This window comes from Thunnus thynnus, chromosome 19 (genome assembly GCF_963924715.1).
Source record: "Thunnus thynnus chromosome 19, fThuThy2.1, whole genome shotgun sequence".
NCBI classification, from domain to species: Eukaryota; Metazoa; Chordata; class Actinopteri; order Scombriformes; family Scombridae; genus Thunnus; species Thunnus thynnus.
In genome coordinates this window covers 29,839,171-29,849,144 of record NC_089535.1, presented here as the reverse complement: position 1 = coordinate 29,849,144, position 9,974 = coordinate 29,839,171, and the positions used below count along the sequence as shown (strand labels likewise).

General features: G+C 36.0%; 1 protein-coding gene across 2 annotated transcripts in view; it reads right to left on the bottom strand.

Moving 5' to 3' along the window:
- Positions 1-3,644: 3,644 nt before the first annotated feature.
- Positions 3,645-9,974, bottom strand: part of tpm2 (tropomyosin 2 (beta)) — a 41,478-nt gene continuing 35,148 nt past the window's right edge. For both annotated transcript variants that reach the window (XM_067574889.1, XM_067574887.1), the window contains exon 9: positions 3,645-4,839. In XM_067574889.1, coding sequence (XP_067430990.1) covers positions 4,757-4,839 — 83 coding nt within the window. In that variant the 3' untranslated portion in view covers positions 3,645-4,756. The remainder of the gene's footprint in view (positions 4,840-9,974) is intronic.

Sequence of the window (9,974 nt, the reverse complement as noted above, 5' to 3'; positions counted from 1 at the left end):
TTAATGCCATTAAATCCTACACACTGGTCCTTTAACCTTAGCCTAATACTTGTGTCCCAAGCAAGCCAGGATTTTTTTAAATTCTCAAACAAAGAGAGAGCAGCCAGGCATGAAATAAAGACGCACAACATGTAGCAAGAGATACCTAAATCAATTACAGTTGCACAAACAGAGAGAAAGATACAAAAGAAAACTAGGTAAGGCTGCACAATGTTATACAAACCAATGACACAAATGGTATGTGTATCATTTAATGATTTTACCAGCTTTACAACACTAGATATGAAATAATTTATATCTTCTGAGATTTATATTTATATAAAAATTTATAGATTTATATATTTATGGGGCAATAACCATACCTTGTCCCAACAAATACTGGGGAAAGTTGTTCCAGCGATGTAGCATAAGGAACAAAATCCTTTAACCAAAAATCGTTAACAATACAATCCAGCCCTGCTGCTGAGAGAGGCTGCTACTGTGTCCTGAATTACTGACTATCTGCAGGACAGAGCACAGTTTGTGCGGCTGTGTGTTTGCGCAGGTGGTGAACAGCAAAGGTGCACAGCAGGGGACCCACCTCTCACCTTTCCTCTTTATCAGTGGTGAAAGACGTATTGAAACTTGTTACTTCAGTAAAAGTAGGAATACCAAAGTATAAAAATACTCCCTCACCAGTAAAAGTCAAAATTCAAAGCATTCAAAATCTTACTTAAGTACAAAAGTATTAGTTGCAAAATTTATTTTAAGTATCAAAAGTAAAAGTGCTCATTATGCCAATTGCCCCGCTCAATGTTTTATTGATTATACTGTATATATGAAGATATACAGTGCCAAAGGTGATTTAATGTGTTTTTTTACACTGATCAACAAAAAAGACCCTTATCAAAGTGAAAACATCTTTAATGAGTGATCTGAATTAATAAACATATAAAATACAATGGCCATTTCAATCTAATCTAAATCTAAATTATAACTAACTATAACTATACTATAACTAACTATAGCTGTCAAATTAGTGTAGTGGAGTAGAATGAACAATATTTCCCTCTGAAATGTAGTGGAGTGGAAGTATAAAGTAGTATAACATGGAAATACTCAAGTGAAGACCAAGGTCCTCAAAATGGTACTTGACTGAATATAGTTAAATGCTACTTTTCATTACTGGTTCAGGAGCATGTTGCACAAACATCTCACATCACCTCCACAACCTACTGGTCAAGCAGTGGGCCATTCTCATTAAGAGACTCATTTAGCTGTGATAGTGACTGTGAACACAATAGGAAGATCTGTACAATGAATGAATCCCCTCTGACAAACTGTGAACCTACACATTTTATTACAATTATTATATTACTATTTATTTCCTGTTCATCCGTCCATCCAATACTGTTACTGTCAACTTGCACTTCAGATGTATAACAACACATGCAAAGAAAAACTGTAATGTAGATATCACTGTTATTGACATTTCCTTTTTTAAACATTGTACAATGCTTCATACACTCATGGCTCCCTCTTGGTACAAGATGACAATTCAGCATTAGTTTATTAATTATTAATATGTTCATCTGAATGACTGTTCTGTTCCTTTTACTTCAAAATCCTCCTCTTCATGGTTCCCTTTGTTGCGGAGGAGAAATTTGGTAAAAGAGCTATTAAGAGGCTCCTTCTGACTGGAATTATTTACCCTCATATGTCTGTTTCTAGTGATGCTATCACTGACCATCTTCTTAAACTCCAGGCCATGACACAAGTCTCTAATATCATTAATGTGACTATACACAACAGTACTTTTGGACTTACCTGTGCAGTGATGGATAGTATAAAAGTATTAGTAGTAGTATTAAAGTATTCAGATACTTTAATTAAAGAGGACTTATTATGCCCATTTCCAGCTCTAAATTAAATTATTTTTGGACTCCACTAGAGTAGCTTTGCAAGATTCACTGTTCAAAAACTTATTTATCTTATGCTGACCCTTTAAGCAGCCCCTCAGTTCAGCTTCTGTCTGAAACAGGCCATTTTAGCTCCTGTCTCTTTAAGGCCCCCCTCCCAAACTCTGATCTCATTGGTCTGCTTTCTGAGGGGCAGCACGCATTATTATGGATCCCACTGCTTTTCTTGGCAAAAACTCACCCCACTCTGCCTCTGAACTCCCTACTCTGCCTCTGATTGGCATACCCTGATATTCTTACCCTAATACTAACCAATCTCACTTCTCATGCCTAAACCTAATCAACCCAAGCAATGAAGGCAACAAATACTAGCCAGTGAGAGGCAGAGTTGGGAGGGTCTTGCCAAGAAAAGCAGTGGGATCCATAATAACGCTGGCAGCACAAATCAATCATGTAAAGTTACAGCCGATACAAACCCAACATTTCCTGCTTTACTGCTTAAAATTAAAAGCTTTTAGATAACTAAATAACAGGAGATCTTTATTGTGAAGAATTTACAGGAAGTTTGTCACCAAATTAGCAGAGCTTCATTAGCAGTGCTAAAACGCAGTTGAAACAACAAGATATGGAGATATTTGGAGCTATTTGTTCAGAGGATCAGTTAGATATAATGCAGAGAGGAACAGTACAAGCAGAAACAGCCATAGTGATGATAATCTTTGATGAAGAGTTGCAAACGACCAGCACACCTCCAACAGCTGAACTACTTCTTTTACTTTGCACTGCTGTATAATGGAGTCATGGCTCGACATGACAATCCCCAAAACAATGGAAAAACGCCATAATGTTAACGCAGCAGAGCAGTGTACTTGCATGCTTTGTGGAGCAGATGACCATATAAAGAAATCCGTCACAAGCCAACGTCGGCTTGGGCTGAAAGTAGAAAAAACAGTTGGAAACTGAGCGTTCAGAGTTGTCTGAAGCCGCTGCTTTTTGCTTACAGGGATTGCTTCTACATACGTTTACCTCATTGTTTGACACGTCAGCCACTTTTAACATGAACATCCAACATTGTAACATTATATATATATATGACTGAAAATAAGGAAAAGCATAATAGGACCCCTTTAAGTAAAGTTAATTCAGAACTTAATTAAATGCACTTGCTTTCTGCCACTGCTTACCTGTGCAGTGGTGGCCTAAAGGTTAGGGAAGGTCGCTGGTTCAATCCCTGAACCAATAGGATATGGGATGGATGGAGGATGAGGATGGGAAAAGAGAAGTGAAAGAGCACTGCCTGCTCCTCCCTCATTACTGGTGCTAAGGTGAGATCTAAGTCCCACCTCTTCATCACAAATGCCTTGCTGGAATTCGTTGAGATTTGTTATTTGACCAAAGAGATTAACTTTTTCTTTTTGATAATGACGTCACTTGTTGCTGCTTTGTTTATTTCAAAGGGTTTACACTGATGATTTTACATCAGTACATGGATAATAAATTGGAAACAATCAGTGCAACTACTTTACTTGATGCCAATCAAAAAATAATACAAAAAACATTCTGATCATTAAACAAATAATTTGGACAACTGCATTCACTGAGAAATCACTACTGCAAACAATTATTTGTTTCTGTCAGTTTAACAGTAAACTGTATAACAATGTTTTCACAAATAAAGACAGATATGTGTTTCAGTTTCAGAACAGTAAAACAACCTCACTGTAAAAAGACACATCATAAAAGACATGGAATTATGACATTTATTATTTTAGAATTCAACTTTGTCAGTTGTTTGTTTTTTAACAATATATAAAGCCTTCATTCAAAGTTAGATGTCAGTATTACAGCTCCCAGCACTTAATTAACTGAATCTTTTAGCATGGAAAATCAGTCTCATTCTTATTTCCACTAGTTTGTTCTATTGGTAATTGAATTTTATTAACAATCAAATGTTGCCTTTTTACTCCAAAATACTTCAAAATATGTCAAAATACTGTGATGTCATACTATTTTAACCTAAAGGATCCCTGCTTTAAGTAGGCTTTATAAAATAATGTAGCCAATACAGAAGTAGTTCATTTTATTTGAAAATATTTGCCAACCTACACTGTGTGTTGTTGAAGGTAATACAAGTTGAATGTATACAATGTAATACAAGTTGTTAATGCTGTTGTTTTTCTTGGAAGGACAGTCTTGGACATTGCTGAATCACACTGTATCAACAAAGGTGAAAAAAACATGAAAAACCAAAGGTTTTCTGGTGCATATTAGATTATACTATATGTTGTGTGAGGGAGGAAGGTTTCTTCTGTGCATTAGCAACTGCTATCTCACATGAGTTTCAGTTTCTTCTTCTTATTTTATCATATTCTTAAAAGCGACAATAGAAAAGTGGGCCTCGATGTGTTCATGAATGTGTCCAATATGTCCAATGTTTGGTCAAATAAGAGAAACATTTCTGGCAGAAATAATTTGGATAGTTGTGCCCACAAGTGACTTTCTAGTGCACACAAGATAGTTACACATGCATACAAGGAACTTTTATATAATGACAAGATGTTTTCCAATTAACTGTACTAGTGTATGTAACAGTTTCTGGTGCACACTAAATAGCTTTCAGTTTGTAATAGACACTTTGTTGCTCACGTCACTTCAGGGGCGCAATAGATTTACAACTGAACCAGCAAATACAGTAAATCCTGAGAATACTCACATTCACTTGTTTCTTACAATAACAACAGACTTTCTGTTACATGAAGATTCTACCTGCAAAGGGTGTATGCTGGGAGCTTTGGCTGGGAGATTAAACCTTTTTTCTTGCTTTGTCTTTTGGGCTGTCATTCATGTAGCTCAGGTCTTTATAGATTGTTGAGCTCCAGGAGAGTTTGGTCCAACACCTGATGCATGTCCAGGTTCTCTTCTTTGGCTTGGGCCAGTTTCTCTGGAGGAGTAGACAAAATCACAGGTGAGCTTCCGAATACATAGCCTGTCTGGAACTGAAGATTGGGAAAATCTAGAGGCCCCCTACAGCCTTCATGCACAGTCTGTGCATTGTTATTCTACCATTAAATGGTTTACTATAAACACAGATTCAGACTCAAGCAGCAGGTATCAGAGGATCAAAACAGAATGATGAAATGCTACTTAACAAAAAAAAAAAATTTAAAAGTGCTTTTAAAACTATACTATGTTATTCAATAATTAATTATTTAAAAATTATTTCCTAATAATTTTCTAAAAAATTGTCCAGTTTCCTGGGAAAAAAACAATTTAATTTGCTACTAATTATAATGGGGCTGCAACTAATGATTATTTTCATTATCAAGTAATGTTGATTACAATTAATCTGTAGTCTGTAAACTGTCAGAAAAAGATGAAAATTGGCCATCACAAATTCCCAGAGCCAAAGGTGAGGTCTTTAAATGACTTGTTTTGTTTGACCAGCAGTCCAAAATGTAAAGATATTCAGTTCACAATGACATCAAACAGAGAAAAGCAACAAATCTTTGCATTGGAGGAGCTGGAACCAAAGTTTGGTGTTTTTTCCTAATAAATGACATAAATGACTAATCAGTTACCAAAATTGTTATTATTTTTCAAAAATTTTCAAATGATTAATTGTATTAGCACTAAATTACAGGAAAAAAAAAAAATAGAACATTCATGAGCAATTATTGGAGTTTAGTTAGTGGTATTGACTTTATCGGTAGGTTTTGATTTCCAGAGGAATTTCCTCAAGAGAAAAGCTCCATTTAAACCTAAAACTTTAGGCACTTTAGATGTTTAGATTCATATACATCACACAGGGCTCCTGATTCAATTCAATTTAATTCAATACTGCCAATAATGCCATTTCAACAAGTTGATTGGAATTTGGTGCAGTGCAGTTCAAAATACAGTACTGTCCGTGCATACACATATAATTTCTTCCATACCCAATAATGATGAGTAAAAAGGACTGTAGTGCAAATATAAAGTGCACAACGCATAGCAGCCTAACCATAGTCATAGACATAAAGACATAAAGTGCACAGCGCATAGCAGTCTGACCATAGAAATAGGATTCTACAGAATGCAGAAGTTCAAGAGCAAAATAAAGTGCTTATTACAATTAAAGTTGCAGTGCAAAGTACAATTATAAAGTTCACATTACACTTTAAATGGAGGATCCTGATTGGAGGGGGGCACAGGATCATTAACAGCTCAGTATACAAATTGCAACAGGGTATGTACTGTTTTTAATCTACTGGTTTTGGTACCAATGGTGGTAGTAAGTTAAAAGACAATTTGCTGGGTGAGAGGGGTCAGAGGACACTTTGAGGGCCTTGCGTTGGATACAGGAGTAAAAGACACAGGACACAGAGGGGAGATCGCAGCCAACTAACCTGGCTAACTAACCTCGGTCCCAAATGTATTCTGCAGTCTAATGCACCCTCACATTGTCCAAAATGACACTAAGGACAGTTGCTCCATTTTTTGCCAACACCAGTTGACCAACCTAGTGTGCCCTTTGCAGGTGACATTATACCGAACATAGAGCCCAAAGTTCTGTACCTCTCCATGTTTCACACAGTGAGTGACCCCACATAAGAGAAACCGATTACATTCATCAGGTGCATGATTGAGAATATTGGGCCTCATTCACAAAAAGTGCGTACACAGAAATATTAGCTTAAACAGTGTGTACTAATGTTTTAAGCACAAATCTGGGATTCAACAATATGTTCTTAGCTGAATTAGTTCTTACAAATTTAGAACAATCTTAGACCATGCGTACGCACAAATCATAAATGTCCCACGGTCTTAAGAAATGATATAGTTAATTATTAATTAGTTCAATGTAAACAGCATATTAGAACCACAATTATTTAAAAAAAAATGATTGGGCCTAAATATGCAATATTTAAAATTGTGAAATTGCTAATAATACACAATTCATTTACTAATTATAAAATTAATTGCGAAGATGTTATAATCCATAAATCATCATCATAAATGTAATGAAATTATTAATATATTAAAATTGTCCACTAACATACACATGGTGGTAAGAACAAAATTGGTCCCATAATCATAAATGTCCCACAGTCTTAAGAAATGATATAGTTAATTATTAATTAGTTCAATGTAAACAGCATATTAGAACCACAATTATTAAAAAAAAAATGATTGGGCCTAAATATGCAATATTTAAAATTGTGAAATTGCTAATAATACACAATTCATTTACTAATTATAAAATTAATTGCGAAGATGTTGTAATCCATAAATCATCATCATAAATGTAATGAAATTATTAATATATTAAAATTGTCCACTAACATACACATGGTGGTAAGAACAAAATTGGTTGGTGTCATGAATCCAACAGTAATTTTGCGTGCACTTACTTTGTGTGCAAAGTAAGAACATTTCTACGCACATATTAGTGAATAAGGCCCATTGTGAGTAGAAGACTACATTATATTCCACACTGTCTGACAGTAATATATATATTCTGTATCAGCCTGTTCCAGCTCTTAAATCTATAAAATGGCTACACTGCAATGTGCTGATTACACTAAGGTTAATGATCTATGAGTTACAATAATTCCATTAAATGGACATGTTCTAGATGTACTGTGCACTACTTTATAATAAACAAATTTTATTTATGGAACACTTTACACAAAAAATTCTACATGACTAAAAAGCAAGGCACCAGGTAGCACAGGACACAAAATCACATTAAAAAGGTACAATGTACAAGGCTAGAATAACCTCAGAATCTCTGTCTGTATGTATGTGTGTCCTTCACATATCTTGAGAACCGTTCAACCAATCTACCTCACACTTGGCGGCTGTATTGCTAGGGACCCAAGGAAGTGCTGTGTCAAATTTGGTGCAATTTGGACACGCAATATGTTTAATATTAATAAACTTCGAATAAACATGTGAACAGCAAGCCGCACAGCTCTGTGTCTGAGCGAGGGGTATGCTGTCCAGGAGTAAAAAGGGGGGGGGTGTTGAAGTGGTGACCATCCTCCACTGCTGGAGTGGAGCATTTCTCTGAATCTGGAGAATTTTGTATTAGTGTAAGTGAATATTCTTACTCAGGATAAAATTTGATGATTTGGAAATTGCATAGGGTCTAACTGGAAACGGCTAAATGACGTGCATGATAGTCGAAAAAGAAGAAACTACTGAAAATATGGAATGTGAGTAATCATTAAACCCTCAAGTCTCTGCATGAGTTGTTTTCACCAAAAAATACTTATATTTCTGATTTTTGTACTCCATAATAATAAAACTATAAGCATGAGCATAGCCAGCGTTCAGAGCTGTTCAGCGAGTCAGAGAAAAGTTTCTTCACAGGGCAGGTAGACAGCGAAAACACAGCTTTAATCAAGAATGGACAGACTCTTAGGCTACTTCCCATGTGCAGTTAAAAACCAGTATATCTCATATAAGCACAAATCTTTTGAGCAAATATACCCACTCAAATGATCCAAACTGAAGTCAGAAAATAAACGATCTAAAAGCCCAATATGGTGGATCCACTTTATTTTAGAATGCACGTTTTTTCAAAAGCTTTCTGTTATATTTTTTATTTTTAAATGCAGCCCTCATTATACTTGAGATGAGAAAAGATTCACTATTACAGTACTACAGTGCTTACCATCTGCGTATAATAGAATGTTAGTTTCTTTCATGTTGTTGATGTATATACTCATTCATACCTATATCAACAGTATTAATTTTTCTATGTGTTGAAGCAGTAATACCAGAGGCCAAGTAATCGGCCAGTTCTGAACAGGCATGTTCAGAACTGACACTGCACTAATTTAATACAAATATATGCTAACTAAAAGAATAGCCCCACCACTGAAATTCAATCATATTAAAGACATGCTATCATGCCCAACTTTAATGCTTTGAAGTTGTCCATAGAAAATTGATAAACTCATTATTTAATGATCTGAACATACTCTATGTCAGATTTAAATGGAAAAATACATATTGGGACATTATTTACATTATATTGGGATCTCTGACGCAGCTACTTCCATCTCCAGACTCAGCTGTTTCTATTACTGAGGACGCGTTGTGTTAGGCTTTTATACAAGCTATTAATTAAACGTTAAAGGTACAGCTAGGTGGGAGTTATCAGTGGCTGTATTTGCCAGATGTTTAAGCTAGCTACATGGATGTCTCACCTTGCTCTTGATTAATACACTCCACCCCCCTTGCAAGTGGGGCTGTACTTGTTGCAGCTGTATCTTCCACTTCATTATCTTTTTTCAAATACCTGGCCATAAAGTCCTTGCACCTCTGCTATCATTTTCTCTTTTTTGTTTCTCTCTTCTTTTCTGAGCACTTTTGACAACTGGCCATTCTGAGAGTTTACTAGAGGGGGAGAGGGTCTGGCTAGATGTTAAACTTTTAACCTCACAGATCAAACCATTTTTAGCATTATAGGGAAGGAAAGTTAAAATAGTTTTCGACCACTATGTCAAGGAAAATTAGGAGGATAAAAAAATTGCAAGTTTTTCTGTGACTGACAAATATTATATAAAGTTTTCACAAATATGTACTTTTGACAAATTATTCCAGCTGATTTTTTAAAGGCTAGAGGGCCCTTTTGCGCCTTCCCTTGACCCAGGTCCTGAGACAACTGACCCAGTGTTTCCCCGATGTCGGCAGTCGTGGATACTGTAAAGAATGCTACAGCAGTAGTTGAGTCTTGATGTGATGAAAGCATTTATCAGACTTTCAGCAGCAAAAGGAGAGTGATGGGCGGAGACGAGATATGTTTTTCAAGTGGAAAAAGGCTGTTTTGATAAAGAGATTCGCGTAGCGTTTGAAAGACAGGCCACTGTCGAAAATGACTCCAAGGTTGCAGATGTGTGGGGCGGGAGACAGAGTGGAGTTGTCAATGGTGAGGCAGAAGTTTCAGTGAGGGATTCGGGATGAATGTTTACCATATCAGATTTATCACAGTTAAGTTAGAGAAAGCTTACACATCTCCCCACTCTTCAGCCTGACAGATTTAGTATCAAGTCTGAATTGAAGTGCAGACAGACCACACACATAGGC